General features: G+C 28.2%; 1 protein-coding gene across 1 annotated transcript in view; it reads right to left on the minus strand.

Annotated features, from left to right (window-relative positions):
* Positions 1-17,094, minus strand: part of LOC111626020 (alkaline phosphatase, tissue-nonspecific isozyme-like) — a 26,562-nt gene extending 9,468 nt beyond the window's left edge. Inside the window, exons 1-8 of the mRNA XM_023369296.1 lie at positions 17,091-17,094; positions 15,667-15,792; positions 14,715-14,855; positions 11,924-12,115; positions 11,722-11,844; positions 10,683-11,218; positions 10,464-10,632; positions 4,973-5,034 (exon numbers count right to left, since the gene is read on the minus strand). Coding sequence (XP_023225064.1) covers positions 10,905-11,218; positions 11,722-11,844; positions 11,924-12,115; positions 14,715-14,855; positions 15,667-15,792; positions 17,091-17,094 — 900 coding nt within the window. The 3' untranslated portion in view covers positions 4,973-5,034; positions 10,464-10,632; positions 10,683-10,904. The remainder of the gene's footprint in view (positions 1-4,972; positions 5,035-10,463; positions 10,633-10,682; positions 11,219-11,721; positions 11,845-11,923; positions 12,116-14,714; positions 14,856-15,666; positions 15,793-17,090) is intronic.
* Positions 17,095-17,444: the final 350 nt, after the last annotated feature.

Consider the following 17,444-nt stretch of genomic DNA (forward strand, 5'->3'; position numbering starts at 1 on the left):
GGATAAGGTACCGTCACACTCAAGAGATCTGCCTCCTGGAGGATTTTGCATGAAAAACGAACATCTATTTAAGGGATAAATTGGTGAAATAATCTCAGACAATGCACGTAGTCAGCCAGCCCTTGGTCAGGTACGAACCCATCACCAATTACTAGTAGGCAGTAGTGTAATGATGAACATTATACAATATAATAATTAGTGCCGTTACAGCATAATCGAGTGACGTAACAATGTAATAATTAATGTAACAATATAGCCACCACGAACATAAAAAGCGAATAAATAAGAATGTAATAGATAATCACTGACGTAAAAGTACTGTATAATAATAACAAGTATTAACGCAACAATACTTTAAAATAAATTAAATTCATATTCGAATATAAAACTGAGTTTGTTATTTCAGTTTTGTAGAAAGAAACATTAAATTTCCTGTATTTATTCAGGAGAATTGTGTATCAAAATGAGTAGGAAAATCCGGGATATGTTTGAAAAAATGATTTATTTTTATTCTACTTATGTCGTAGCAAAGATTGTAGTAACAGTAGCTCTTGTAGTAACAATACCATTTTTACAGTAGAGTAACTATAGTTACGATACAGTAATTCCGTTATATAACACGAATAACTTCTACTACAAACGTCAAGCCTTTATACGAGAAAAAGTAATTTTGTAGACGTTTTTTTTTATTGTTACTACAAACTCGTAACAAATTAAAGTATATTTTATTATTATTTAATTTTTTCAGTTTGTGGGTGAGAGGCAAACCCGCGACCAATTACCAGTGTTCAGTGGTTTCATGCACTGGTGATTGATCCTGGACAGAATGCCTCTGGAGCCCATCAGTGTCCACGTGGATAAAATTAATAAACAGTTTTAGTTGGTCGTGGGTTCGCGCTTCGCCAACGAATTTGCCTTGTGGCATCTTTCCGATTTTCTTCTTGTGCCGAACGCCTTAATAGAGACCAGTTTTCCATAAAAGACCACACCTTCCACTTAGCAGGTGGCCCTTGTGTACTGTTGCCTTAAATCATCAATCCAAACCGTAACTAAAACAAAAAACTGGCTACGATAATTTAAGCTTTAACTAAGCTGAAATAACTAAATAATTAATATAAGGTATCTTACAAGTTTGTAACCATAGGAGTTATGTTGATCTTTATTCTTTTACTGGTAAAGCCAATACTTTACCAGAATAATGAGAAATAAATTAAGTTATTTTGGTGATGAGGATCTGCGATTTAGCACGTTGCATCCGTATGTCTGTGTATGAATTAATGAGAAACGTGTTAAACTCGAGAATTCTCATCACCTAAATAACTTCAATTTGTTTTTCCTTACTCAACGCCATGTAAAAGAATAAACGAAGATCAACATAACTCCTATTGTTTTAGACTTGATTATTAACAATACCATTTTTCTCATAAGGAATTAGCAATAATTTCCCATCATTCCAGGATATCACGTGCCTCGACATCGTTGTTCCATTGTTGAGATATCTTTGTGAAACCTCTCCCCATGCTCATTACTGACGGCGCCCAAATATTCGGGGAAAGAATTTAAATGCGAATGTAACAAGTATAGTTTAAGGAGCATTATACAATCTATTTTATTGTAGTCTTCAAGTAATTTTTCTACTTTTCTGTTTTCTCTGTTGCTCAAAAACTGTGTTACAACTCTTTTAAAAGACGTCCATGCATTTAGTTCAACGCCGTTTAATTTCTGAGCAAACTGTGCATCCTCTAGTAATGTTCTGATTTAAAGACCCAGTAATAGTCCTATAACTTTTAAGTCTCCACATATCTGTACTTTAATATTAAGTCTCTGCATCAAGTATTTTTAAATTCCATAAGATCACAATTCGAAAACCTTACATGCCAGGGAAATTTAACTTTATTTTCGTGTTCAGCGCATGGGAATTAATAGAAAACACCTGTTTCCCACGGTCGCAAAATGGCTGTAAACTAGTGTTATCTATCGATAAAGTAATTTTCTTTAGTAAACCGAATTCTAATTACGTGCTACACATGCGGCATGCCAATAAAACATGAAAAATTCCATGTGGCCAACTCGTTAGAGAGGTGCGAACCTGCATTGTTCAGTGGTTGTGAATGAGAATAAACTATTTGTTCATTGTGTATGAGATGGAACTTAGATTCATCATCCGAAATCATCAGATCCGCCTGGCCTTATTTTCATATTTACAGATATAAACATGGATTTTTCATAAGGTGGATTGAAAATTATGATAAATTTTATCGGAAACGTCATTAATGGGTAAAAACTACTCCAAATGCAGAAGTTTTAACCCAGAAAGTTAACTATGTGATGCTTTAACTCATAATTTAATTGTTGTATGATGACTAGTAAAGTTTATTTCCTGACCTTGAAATATTTGAATATCTTCCACACCAACCAAAGGGAAGAAAACAATTCAAAAATTCGAATTTGCTTTGTAAATCTGTTTGATAGGTTACGGCAACACAACAAAAGGGCGGTCTACAAAAGGAAGGGGCCTCCCAGGAAGATTTCTTACGAAAAACTCGGCCTTATTTAGGTGTTGAACAAGGTGAACAAGGTGTTGAACTCGAATTTAGAGGTTGAACAAGGGAGAAGTACTGTACAACCTTACTTATTTCTATGTGATTTTATAGACACCAGATGGCGTAATGAGGTTATGCATTGTGCCTCGTACGAAAATGTAGTGTAGTAGTATCTTTTGATTTTGAACGATATTCAATCAAATATAACAATCTATATAGGCTACCGGTATATAAAACACAATGCCTGTCTGTCTATCTGTTCTTAATGCATTTCTAAATCTTGTGACCAAGTTTTTCATACCTATTCTCTAGGACCCTGAGGAAAATATCTTTAAACTACTTCTTGATTTTATTCCCTGTTAACTCCCAGCCGCATTGACCGATCTGCACCAAATTTGTCACACTTATTCTATAGCAACTTGCGGAGAATATAGGCTACCACTCCTCCCTCTTGATACTTCTCGATAAAAATAACAATTGGAAGGGTAAAATATGTTTTTATGACTTTTGTTTCTATTATTTTTCGCATATCTGCTAGTGAAAATACAGGAATGAAATTTCAAGAATAAACGCTCCTTCAACACAAAAATATCTTTCAAACTTTTTATTAAAATTGAAAACAGAATGAATTATATTTCTAAAATATTAATATCTCGCATTACGTCTACGTTTTTCTTTCCTCCCAATTTTTTTTAACAGATTCAACCAGAGAGACAAAGAAAAGAAAAACAATATCAAAATGGAATGTTTCATTTTTTTCCAACAGTTTATGAAAGGTTTATTTCATATTTTTATATATATAATTCACTGAAGCTGTTTAAAATATATGAACATCGTTTAAATTTTTATACTTTTAAAATCATGCCATAGAAATGCCATATTATGCCATAGAAAACGATGTGTTACTCTTTGTGGATTGTATAGAAGAAGAATGCCATCGATCCTTTGTATTAAATACTTTTTGTAATGTTTTCCCTTTTTTTCAGAGTACAAGTAACTGCTCTTCATTTAATAATGAAGAGTAGTTTTTTGTAATCAATGATCGTTCGAATATGTGGCATCATATTATAAATTTAAGTAAGATTCTGTGTTATAACCTTGCTAAAACTTTATCTTTGTTTTATCTGCGCCTATTATTTTGGTAAGAGATGCAGAAATACATATTAAGTATAATTAAAATAACTTTTTATACTTACTTAATCTTACTTAAAGGAACTTAAAAAGGTTTTCAGACACACTACAGTTTACTGATAGAGCAAAGTATTATACAGTATTATAAGTAAGAGTGTATTATTAGTACAACTTTTATTCACAGTATACAGACTCTTATATATTATATAGATTAATAATTTAAGTCTATAATCTCCAAGTGTTAAAACTTTCGAGCAATATAAAACAGATTATATTGTAACTTTTTTAAAACAAAGTTATAAGCTGTATAAATATAACCTTCTAAGATGATATATGATAGTGTATAGACTCTAACAGCTGGGCTGAATAATTTTTACCTACTCAGAACTTATACTGTAAAGTTAAAAACGATTTATACTCTTTCTCCAGTCAAGAATATTCCTCAATTCTCTATTCTAAGTTTTTCCATACGTTATATAAGTTTACGTTTTAGTACTCATGCCCTCTAAAGTATGCTGATGATATTAAGATTTGCAACAATAACCCAAGTCAACATTAAATAGAGTTTACTTTATGAGATAACACTGCAAAAATACTAAATTTTTCTCCACTTTATGGATCTTAAACATTGCCAGACAGGTAAATTTCGGGCTTAACGGGCCAAATTATAACAAACTTCTATTCAATTTTTACTTGTATGGGCATGATGTACAGAACAACTCTGATAAAGTTCCGAACGTCTCATTCAGAGCTGCATTTTTTCCTAAAAGGACAATCTTATAACATGTAAAATAGTACATGAATCGTAGAATTGATTTTGCACGGGGTGTTCATAAATTACGTAACTTAGATATAGGTTTGTGGGTATGAGAGTAATCTTTACGATGCGTTATAAAAGATGGAAATGCTTACAAAAAAACGTTATGTAATGCTAAGCTTTCAACTCCTGGGTAACAGAATGATTCATTTTTGTTTCTGAAATGTTGCATAACAAACCATACTGTTTATCTCACTGCACGTTCATTAGAATTTACGTGTACTTAATAAAATAATATGACATTCGTTACCCCAAGCTGTGTATTATTCCTTAAGGGGATCGATCGAAAATATGCCTTACGTAATTTTGGAGTCGAGTATATGCGACAGTGTTACGGAAGGTGTTACAAAGAGGTAGAATGGTAGTTAATTAAAAACGTTTAAAAATAGCTTTACATAATAGCATAATATTACGTAATTAAATTAATAATTATTTATAAATGTTATTTTGTTAATTAGTTGAACTTTATGGTACTACTCACTTTGATGTTCTGGCATAAATCTGCATTTGAAACGATTAAAAATACATAAATTTGGTGAAAAACTAAAACGAGAAAGCAAGAAATATTCAGAAAATTGTGTAATAAAACACGTAAAAAACATCTAAAAAATAAAAAATATATAATTAGATTACTAAATAAAAACTAAATTGGTTAATTGATAATAAAGTAAGGGATGTAGAACGTATTAAAGTTTATCCATCAAAATTAATTACAATTTTCCCTTGATAGTTAAGCAGAAACTGCATTGTAAATATTTAAAAGTAATTATTTTTTAAAAAATTGTAATCAGTTTTTCTACAAAACCTTTGAGTATTTTTTTATACTTATTTCCAAACAGGAAACAAAAAAAAATAATTTAATGATCTGTAAAACGACTCGTAAACATTAATAAAAAAAATTGAGCTTAATTGAATAAAAATTAAGTTTATTTTCCGAATAAACTTTTCCTCTTTTTTTTATGTTTATAAAAAGGATTTAACATTGAGAAATTTGAATTACTTGATTAAAACGTAGCTCATCACATACCTTTCAATGAAATTTATTTTACTTTTTATTTCTCTAAACTGCTGTTTTTTATTTTGTAAAATTTAACAAAAAATTAAAATATTCTGCTGTAATTATATATTGTAAAAAGAAAGAATTTTACCTAAAAAATACAGTCACACTAACTCTGGCAATAATTCCAGAATTAGTGTGACTGTGCACGAATGGGGTGTGCGAGTGTTTATTAGTGAGTGTGAGTATGTGCGAGTGTGAGAGTGTGTAAGTAAGTGTGAGCGTATTGAATGAGTGTGTGTGAGTGTATATGAGTACAGTATATGTGGATGGGTGCGTATTTAAACCTCGATATAGTGTCCTACCGAATAAATCTATTCTTGTACAGTACAGCATTAAGTAAGCTGATCTTTCTATTATATAACTCCTCCGTATATAACCACTGTACTGTATGTGGGTTTGCTTCTTACAACGAGCAGGCCTCATAGAGTTTCTAGAGTTTTGTTTATGTGTTTATCACTTTTGACTTTTAGGTGATAACGACGGAAAATCATGCAGATATTCAAACATAGTGAAATGTTCTGTAGTGTTATGAAACACGTATTCATTAACTCTATTCAGGTTTAACAACCACATAATAACGACGGTCCTACGAAAACACAATCAAACCTCTAAACAATGGCCATCGACGGGAACATTAAAAATGGTTATTTTGTAAGCATTTCAAAGAGAATTGTTCCTAAAAATATGTCCGTCGTTTAGAGTTGGCCGTTATTGCAGGTCTGATTAAATTAGAAAGTTTATAAATATATAATATATCAAATTATCACAATATACAAAAGAATCAACAATTATGTGGTGATTTACATGGCGATCCAAAAGTCAGTTAACCGTGGAGGAGCATTATATAATAAAGATCTTAAATTGGCTATTAATGAGGTTATCTTAATTAATAACAATTGGAAGAAGATTAATTACAGAAATATACATAATTAGTTTTATTATTTTTACACAGAAAATTCCATGAGAAAATTCCAATATATGGAACTATTAATTTTCTTGCAGTCTTTCAGGATTGTTGTTTACAGTTATTATGAACAAATTAAGTAATTATGAAGAAATATCCTGTTACTAACAAACTGTTAAGCTCTTGGAAGTTATAGTTCAGTGGATATAAGTTACTACAGACAAACCGTAACGACTACAAGATATCTTACAAGAGGTATTAGCTTAACAACAACGATGATGATGATGCCCGGAGACAGTAAACCTATTTGCAGATCTTTGTTCTATCCAACGAAGACAAATAACCGTAATTAAAACAGAAAAGAAACAGCAATAGCACTAAGAATAAATCAACTATAAAAAAAATTCCTGTATTATCAATTTATCTGGTCCATTTTTAAAAGAATTATCTATCTTAAACGTTACTTTAAACCAGAGGTAAAAAAGTATTATTTAAGTGTTTACATTATTTATTAAGGAACAAAATTCAAAATATTTTTGGAAATAATTCAATTTTAATAAATAAAATGTACTATTTAATTTTCCGTGCTTTAAAGTGCTTTTAAAAGCTTTTAGATCCGCTTTTTTCTTGTTTAACTTTGATTAATCTTAGATGAAGACAAGAAGTTCGAGTAAATATTTTAAAATCTTAAAGAAAATTTGCATCGTTATATCTTTTTAAAAAATCAGGAAATACTCTTGCTTTCTACATATTAAAAAGATTTTTAATTGAAACAAGGTAAATAGGAATCCTCTTATTACATTACAAAAACGGCGTAACATCGAAAAATCAATGTGGAGTACTTGTAAAGTTTTAAAGTACAGTTACTTTTTTCCATTTTACACACTACGGATCAGTTAATTAGATGTAAAAAAATACGTTTCTAGAACATTAAAATCGAATAACATTTTAAAACCTGTCTAAACTTGTCTAAAAATACCACAATTAATTAAAAACGACTATATTCTATTTAAATTTCACGTTTCCACCAATAAAATATAAGAATTTAAAAATTTGAAAATACAATCCAATCATCGCTTAGAATGACTAATACGTAATCAATTAACTGACCAATGAAGGGAAAAAAGTGTTGAAGAATCATAACTTAAGCGACCAATACAAGTGAATTTAAAAATTAACAATTAGCCAATAAAATGAAAAATATATATTACGTAAACAGAATTTATCCAATGGAATTTAATTAACCGTTAAAAATGAATTCAAATTAATCAATCAAATTTAAAATGCAATTAATTTAAATTTGAAGGCGAACTATTAAACTTTATCGATAAACAGTACGTTCGTGTAACTGTCGTCTTTCTCTCAACTTATTAATTTTTAATCAAGTTGATTAAAAAATTATTCCTATTAAATTTTTTAAATGTTTTCCGTATATTTATATACAAAGAAAGGAGGAAAAAGAGCTGATATATAATTAAACCCTATCGAATTTCTAATTGCTTTTCGTATCAAATGATAAAAATTTAATAATCTTAAGTATGTTTGTTTACCTAGAAAGTTTAATTTTTATTTTTAATCGAAAATTTTCCGAATTTTTTTAAATTTTAATTTTGAAATGTATACATTTACTGAGATATAATATTCTTAAATAAATTTTAACAATTAAACTTATACGAATGAAAAATAATTAAATGAATGAAATTATATTAAATTTCACAGTATCCTTTTACAGTTGAGGGAATAAAATTGAATAGCTTTAATAAATTTAGAACAATGATAAAGGTGAATCAACAGGATACAAAAATAAACGATTAGCCAATAAAATTTCGCGTAAACAAAATTAAGCCAATAGGATTTAATTGACCGTTAAAAGTAAATTCAAATAAACCAATTACTTATTTAATTTTTAGAAAGAGTAATCAAGCTTTCTGGAGTTTTAATAATTATTTCTGATCTTATTTTATTTTAAAAATTAAAACAGAAACAAATATTTTATAAAATAAAACAAAATAAATTTTTTTAAAAATTTATTTTGTTTTATTTTGTAAAAATTTAATTAAATATTTACATACAAACCGAAACAGCATTAAAATTTGTAATTTTTTATTAGATTAGTAGATAAATCTTACACACAATAAAGCATTTTTAGAAGAGAAAAACTAATAATTTCTTTAAGGAAATTATTCATTTTTCTAAAAATGCTTAATTTTGTACAAAATTTTATTGGATTTAAAAATTTTTTTTTTTAAAAAATTAAGAATTTTAATTTTATTTAATTTATAGTTTTTCCAACTTTACTTTTTTCAAAATAATAACATGTAATTTCTTTAAGAAACTCTTCTTTGAAGATTTTTAGAAAAAAAAATGTCGTTTTATTTCTATTATTTTACTTTCTAAACACCTAAATAAAATTATAAATTTTTAAAGTAAGCTGTACAGAATTTTATACATTTCTTTTAAAAGAATTTCTTTTTATAATTCCTATTTTATCTCTTAAATAGATGTTGATGTGACTTTCTGAGAAATTAAAGAGATAAATTTCTTTTTTTTACTTTTTAATATTTATTATTTAATATTTTTTTATGAAAATTTTTACTAAGAATTCTTCTGAAATCATGATATAAATTTAATTTGAAATGAATAATATAATTTTTAAAAAAAATTTTTTTAATTCTAGAATAATTTTTATAGAGCTTGTATGGAATTATTTATCTTAATAATTTAAAAAATTAATGATAAAATTAGGAGCAGTTAAAATGTGAATTTTATAATTTAATAAGCATGTGAAAATTTTTATAAAATGTTATTTAAGCATTCCTTTGTGTAAACATTTTTAAAGTTTCATGAAATAATTGCATTTTTTTCTGATCTTAACATTAGATTGTAGTCTGTAGTAATCAATAATTATTTAAAAATCTGTTAAGCGCAAAGAATAATGAGGGCAATTGCTTCATTGCAAAGTATTGATTGTAATGAAGAAATTGTAATTGTAAAATTGTTGATTTGTAATAATCATTTTGAGTTTAATATTATCTATAGTTACTAGAGTTTGTGCTATTAAATATAATGCATCATATTAGTTGTATTAGATTTATTAGATTTTTCGCCTGATCTTAATGCTTTCTATTACTAACTTCACTAGGTTTATTAGCTTGTGCTTAATTTTAATGCTTTTTATTAGCCTACTATTTATACTAGGTTTATTAGGTTTTGCTCCTGACTTTAATTCTTTGTATTACTAGTTTTACTAAGTTTATTAGGTTTTAAACTTGACTTTAATGCTTTCTATTACTACAATTTTGCTATAGAATTTAATGTTTTTTATATTTGCTAGGATTTGCGCTATAAAGTTTAATGCTTTCTATTACTAAAGATTTACTGGGGATTTAATAGGATTTGAGTAAGGAGTTTGATATTTAATTGTTAAACTTCTATTTCTTTTTTTAGTGTATTAATTTTTTTAACCTAACTTAGTATTCTAATATTAAAATATAATTAAATCTATATATAATCCACATGTAATCCTATTTAAGATTAGGCTATCAAGTTACAGTAAGCTATTGATTCATTGTTATATTGCGTTCAGTAAATTTTATTGCCAAGAGACAATTTTACGAGTTGATGTTATTTATTACCCATCGTGTATCATTGGCTGTAAGTATCATAAGTATTCTTTGTCATATTTCTTCACTTTATTTTGTTATTTATTGCTATAATAATATCAAACAGCATTTAATGTCCTGATAAAAAGTATCAAATATCAGTACTAATACATAATTTATTTTTAAGATCTCTTTACTGTTTACTCTATCCGAAACTGTATGATGTGATATTAATTCTAATTATAGAAATAAAGAAAATTTTTCATTTATTTAATTTTTATATCATCTAATTGGATAATAATTCATTTGCTCAATAAAAACACTAAATAATGTAGTAAAAAAGTTTCTTTCCTGAAATTTTTCGAGTGAATTATTGGAAAAATAAAGGAAAAAATATAGTACGAACCTTTTTTTCTTGTTTTCTTTATTTTATACTTAATTTTTTTACATTTTCTAATTTCCAGATACACACAAAAAAATTTACGGACGTTAGACAGCTCTTATCTTCATGTATTTTTACAATTAAAAAACAAAAAGGTTGGCCCATCATCGATTGGAAGCTTAAAGGAATGAATCTGAAATCAAAGCACTTTATAATTCAACCATCAATATGATGTTGACTTACCTTCAGATGCATTTTAACTCTCGAATTTTTCGAGTGTTACAGCCTTTACTAATTTATTCTTCAGTTAAATAGCTTTTGATAATACACATTCTATGAAATTTACTTCATGCTCGTATTCTTTTGTACACTCAAACTGTCGAGAACTGTTTCAAACTTCAGATGTAGTTTAAATTACTTCAATAAATTAATATCCAAGAAACTTTATTCGTTTCTCGAACAATGTCAAGTACCAACGACGATGCTCAATAACATTATCATTAACCATAAATTAGAAAACTTTTTTCCAGCTTGGCTTCTTAGTTCTGCTGGTCTGCACGCTTCGATTCGTTTTGTATGCGATTCCATTCTAAATTGGCAATTATCTTTCTCTGGACCTATACACGCAGCGTAGGCCATCGCATGCGGAATGTACGTCTGTTCGAACACCCCTCGAAATAGATGAGACATGGGTCCGTGAGCGTAAACTGGTACGTCTTCTCCACCGTGAGTGTCCCATCTACGAGGAACTGCCGACTGCTGTATGTAATTTTTATCTCCTGTTAAAATATTCGGATTTAATCAACTATCCTTGTTAAAATTATAAATGAATACAAGAAAATTATCATAATTACGTCGTAAAATTTTGTCATTTACTTCGTGCGTAAGGAGTCAAGCGTAAAAGAGTGATTCTATGTTTCTCTTAAAGGTAATTAGAATACTCGGAGATTAATTCCTTCCTAATCTTATACGTTAATTCCTAAAGTAATGATGACTTTTACATTCCTAGCTGTTATATAAGAGGGAAAGTATGACAAAGATATGGCCTCGCCCCTTAATATCTCCCGAACCAATTTGAAGACTTAAAGGTAATAGTAGCAATTATTAAAAATGAAAACAAACAATTAATACCGGGAAAGTCCAACAATAACGTTGTCATCCTTTTTAATGTTAATTTATATTTACTATCAATTGCTACCACGAGATTAGCTAAAATTTTTTATGCTTGATATCTCAATTGGCGGCAATATTAATAGGTATTAAAAGTGATTTTTCATCCTACCCGTATTAATTCCAGATATATTTTCTCTGCCATTCGGGTGATTCTTATTATATCCTGGTCCATTCGAATATAACAAGGTGGTATATGGCATACCGTCAACGTCAGATACTTTATCATCTACACCTGTTATATAAATTTTTTGGAAATATTTAAATGTTCAATTTTTACGCTAGTTCACTTATGTAATTAATGGAACACATACCAAAAATTGGATTTCCTCTCTTGGGATAACCACCGAAAGTGAAAACGTGCGAATGATCTGAAGTGACCACAATTAGCGTGTCCTCTGGTTTTGTCATCTCGAGAGCAGTGACAACAGAATATTCAAATGCTAAAGTATCAGTTAATGCCCTGCGAGCATTATTAAAGTGATGTGAATGATCGATCCTTCCACCTAATTATAAAAATATCAAATTTTATATCAATTATAATAATATAAATTATATTAATTACATTATAAAAATAAACTTTATAAAACTGGTACTTTTATAAATATATTTATTGGCAGAATCGATCTTCTAATGAACGATTAACAAGAGTTTCAACAGTCAATCATCATTAATTCTTGATTATCTGATATGAAGAAGGTAGAATTTAGAATAAAAGTAAAACAGATTATCCAAAATTCATTCAAACTGACTTTTTACACAGCCTTTCCACAATCGATTTATTCTGTAGATAGAAAAACTTCAATATAATTCCGTGTTCTGCACGGTTTTTATATCAATACTCTTGTATTAAGTTTACCCTAGGAAAATGAAATTTGTTCAGTTGTCACCGCGTTTAAATTTAAACGAGATGAAATCTTAACTTGTTTATACAACAAAATCTGAAAACCACTCGTTATTTCCTTCTGAACAGTATTCTGTTACTGATAAATATGGCTACATGTATACCTGATATGTATATCGTTACGTGTGTAGGCTTACCGTTACGTACTGGCGTAACAAAACGTCAAAACTTTGCTTCTAAAATTTTAAATGAAATTACTTTCTGACTGGGATTATTTCATATTAATTCTTTATCGATTAATTAACTAAACTTGCCTAAATTTCGTAATAATCTATGTGCAAGTGTAAGTCTATCTCTTTCTGTGTTTGTTTGCCTACGTCTATATCTATATATCTGTAATATAGTCAAACCTCTGAACTACGGCTGCTGCTGAGGAAACATTAAAAAATAGCCATTGTTCGGAGGTTTTTCAGAATGCTGTTTAAATACAATCATTATCGGGAGTTGGACGTTATTACAGGTTCGACTGTATAGAGTATAGTCTAGTGTTAAAGTAGTATAAATTCTTTTTAGTTTGGATAATCTCAACGAACGAGCAATTATTCATTATGACATTGTCGTGCTGCAATTTTTTATCATATTTTTAATTTATTTAATTTAAAATACACGCTCTCCACCTCAAATTACTAGTAGCTTGCTGCCCCTGTACATCATACTTTTCCTTTAATGATAGAATTGTGCCGGTCATCTATTAACTGCTTTGCTAACTGTTGGGGAAAAAATTTGAATTGAATTGAAATAACATGACTTCCGGTTTGCATTAGAAGTTCGTATATAGTTAATCGGGGCCTTCTGCCCCTAAGTTTTCAACATCTGGTCTCGACATTCAGGAAAGACAGTCTGACAGCCGGACAGACAGTCGAACGACAGTAGGAATTTATAGGCCTACAATTTTTTTTTTTAAATTGCAGCCAAAAATGTTTATAACCTGTTTTAAAATCATTTCATACGAATCGATTTTCTTTTTTTCAATTACATTTAATTTGAGCAACAATTAATTCACTAATTTAAATAATTGAGCATTGCATTATTAAAATAATTATCTAAAATAGCTAATCTTTATTTTTACTAGACTATTTAAAAAAAATTAATTCAGAGATAGGATTGTTTAAAGTTTTATAATTTAAAAACGTATTTTGCTATTTATTCTACTTCAGGTGCTGTCAACTATCAAATTCTTTAATCTTTTTTAAACAATATTTTATTCGAAAATAATAGCGTTGATTCCACTGTAGCGAAAGTAATAACGTTACAAGAAACTTGCCAATATTGATCTATCTGTAAGCAACGGTCTCATTGTTCAGCCGAGTTTTTAGTGTAGGCTACTGCTCCAACTATTCAAGGTAGCTTTTAAAACCCTCAACTGATAAAAGTTCATTCAGTGACCATTTCAACTATTGTATCTAATTTTTAAACTCTTTAAGTTTCCTTTCAAGTAAAGAACAACGTCTAAAGTAGTGATAAGAAAAAAAATTCAATAACTAAATATAGCTGGCAATTGTATAGGTTAGATAAATGATTTTATTGCAGCTTTTAAGTGAAAAGAGTTCTTGTAAAGCAGAATTTCTGTTTTGAGTTAGAGTATTACTTTTATAGTAAATATAAAAGCAGTATTGCTTTCCAGTAATCAAGTTTCTTAGTGTATTAAGTTGTTCATATTATAGGCAGAGTAAGTTCTTAGCAGTAATACCTAATCTATAGAGACAGAGTGTCAGATCCGTATGGTTAGAGTGTCCTTAACTATCTCCAATATTGTCTATAACTCCTTTTGAATTAATTATATACATGTTATAATACAATAGTCATTAGTGAAAATGAACAGTACAGTACAATAGACTCATTAACAGTGAGACTATTAAAGAACATGTATATTTTAATAATTGATTTAAAAGAATTTATAGACAATACTGGAAATAATTAAGGACCTTAGCCAGACAAAGAAGAATACTGTGGGTCTACAAGTTCGGTGTTGCTGCTAAATACTAAAGTCTAATTAATACTTCTAAATTAATAATAATGTACAGTACAACTTATAAATTGATGTAATTAAAAATAAACGTATGTTTTATAATATTCTGTATTGTAAAAACGATTTAATACGTAACTACAATAATTTATGGCAGTTAATCTATGTTTGAAATGAACGTTATTCGCAATTTCTCTTTTTGATAAATAAACATTATTTTGTTGTCGATACTTACCTTCAACCATCAGAAAATATCCGTGAGGATTTTTTCTCAAAATTTCGATAGCTTTTCTTGTCATATTTGCCAATGATGGCTCACCATTTGGTCCTGTATCTCTATCCGAATCGTAAGAAAGATGACCGTGTTCGAAAAGACCTATACAGATATATAAATATATATAAGTTATATATNTCCAGTATTTTTTTTTAAATACATAAATATTACAATCGAATATTCATCTGAAATGTAATATTTTCGAAGGAAAAAACAAAAAAATATGAAATGCATGCTGTAAAAATAATCTTCAACAAATTCTACTCTTTTACAGAAGTAAGAACTAAAGCAGAAGTTTAAAAAGAAGAAGAAAATCTGGCAAGAATTATTTTTAAAAATAATCTGTACGGTTAAGCGTATAAAATTGGAATAAGTATAGAATAACAAAGCAGACTGTATTACAACTACTAGTCCCTTTTTTCCTCTGTATTTTACTGGCATACCTTCTTTTTTTAAAGAAAATACATCAATAATACATGAATCAATGTTAAATTCTAAAATTCAATGTTTTATTTAATATTTTGAAATTTAAAGATAAACTCCTAAATGGTTTTTCTGGTATTGAAACCTAACAGATTTGTCTTGCAAGCAACAAAACTGAGAGTAAATATTGATATTACCTAATAATTCATTGTAAAATTTCACCACCCTCAATGTATGTAGCATGTAATTAAATATATTCTTTTCGACTCATTTGTATATGGTTCTAAATATTTTTAGGTACTGAAGCGAATAAAAAAATTTTATAATCCTGTACGATACTATAAAGTAAACAAGAGTTTCTGTAATGTAAAGCACGATACTTCTGTGACCTGTCTCTCTATAAGAGTACAGCTGGTGTGGAGTTGTAATATACTCACATTTATATTTCGTCCAGGTTCATCTTCAACTAGTTGCCTGGCGAGATCCTTACAAGCACTTTTAGCATCTTCAGGCATTTTATCGTCGCTCTCCCAATATCTGCTCGCTGCGTGCCCGTATGCAGCTGCAGGTGTTGCGTGTGTAATGCGTGTTGTCGTTACCACACCCGTAGCTTTACCTATAATAGTGAAATACATGTATTTATCATTTTAGCAGTTTAATATTACACTCGTAAACACCATTGTTTGAGTTTAACAGAATGTGAAAAGTAATCGGGATGAAAAGGATTATGAATTTTTGGTATGCACGTTTTCAAATCCAGATAAATTGCAGTGCAGAATTGATATATAGACACCTAACTATTAGTAAATTCCACACAAACTAATGGTATTTTCGAAAATATTGCTTATTGAACGAGTGTCGATTAAGATTTTTTTTTTCTTTTCTTGGTTTTTATACGTTCGATATTAAAGAACTAGAACGAAATAATACAATAGAAATGAATTTAATTAAATATTTTTAACGATATTTTCTCAATTTTAGTAGAAAATATATTTAATTCTTCTACTTCATGAATNAAAATTAGGAGCAGTTAAAATGTGAATTTTATAATTTAATAAGCATGTGAAAATTTTTATAAAATGTTATTTAAGCATTCCTTTGTGTAAACATTTTTAAAGTTTCATGAAATAATTGCATTTTTTTCTGATCTTAACATTAGATTGTAGTCTGTAGTAATCAATAATTATTTAAAAATCTGTTAAGCGCAAAGAATAATGAGGGCAATTGCTTCATTGCAAAGTATTGATTGTAATGAAGAAATTGTAATTGTAAAATTGTTGATTTGTAATAATCATTTTGAGTTTAATATTATCTATAGTTACTAGAGTTTGTGCTATTAAATATAATGCATCATATTAGTTGTATTAGATTTATTAGATTTTTCGCCTGATCTTAATGCTTTCTATTACTAACTTCACTAGGTTTATTAGCTTGTGCTTAATTTTAATGCTTTTTATTAGCCTACTATTTATACTAGGTTTATTAGGTTTTGCTCCTGACTTTAATTCTTTGTATTACTAGTTTTACTAAGTTTATTAGGTTTTAAACTTGACTTTAATGCTTTCTATTACTACAATTTTGCTATAGAATTTAATGTTTTTTATATTTGCTAGGATTTGCGCTATAAAGTTTAATGCTTTCTATTACTAAAGATTTACTGGGGATTTAATAGGATTTGAGTAAGGAGTTTGATATTTAATTGTTAAACTTCTATTTCTTTTTTTAGTGTATTAATTTTTTTAACCTAACTTAGTATTCTAATATTAAAATATAATTAAATCTATATATAATCCACATGTAATCCTATTTAAGATTAGGCTATCAAGTTACAGTAAGCTATTGATTCATTGTTATATTGCGTTCAGTAAATTTTATTGCCAAGAGACAATTTTACGAGTTGATGTTATTTATTACCCATCGTGTATCATTGGCTGTAAGTATCATAAGTATTCTTTGTCATATTTCTTCACTTTATTTTGTTATTTATTGCTATAATAATATCAAACAGCATTTAATGTCCTGATAAAAAGTATCAAATATCAGTACTAATACATAATTTATTTTTAAGATCTCTTTACTGTTTACTCTATCCGAAACTGTATGATGTGATATTAATTCTAATTATAGAAATAAAGAAAATTTTTCATTTATTTAATTTTTATATCATCTAATTGGATAATAATTCATTTGCTCAATAAAAACACTAAATAATGTAGTAAAAAAGTTTCTTTCCTGAAATTTTTCGAGTGAATTATTGGAAAAATAAAG

This window comes from Centruroides sculpturatus, unplaced genomic scaffold (assembly GCF_000671375.1).
Source record: "Centruroides sculpturatus isolate CEXI.00-Female unplaced genomic scaffold, Cexi_2.0 scaffold316, whole genome shotgun sequence".
In the NCBI taxonomy this organism is placed as follows: domain Eukaryota; kingdom Metazoa; phylum Arthropoda; class Arachnida; order Scorpiones; family Buthidae; genus Centruroides; species Centruroides sculpturatus.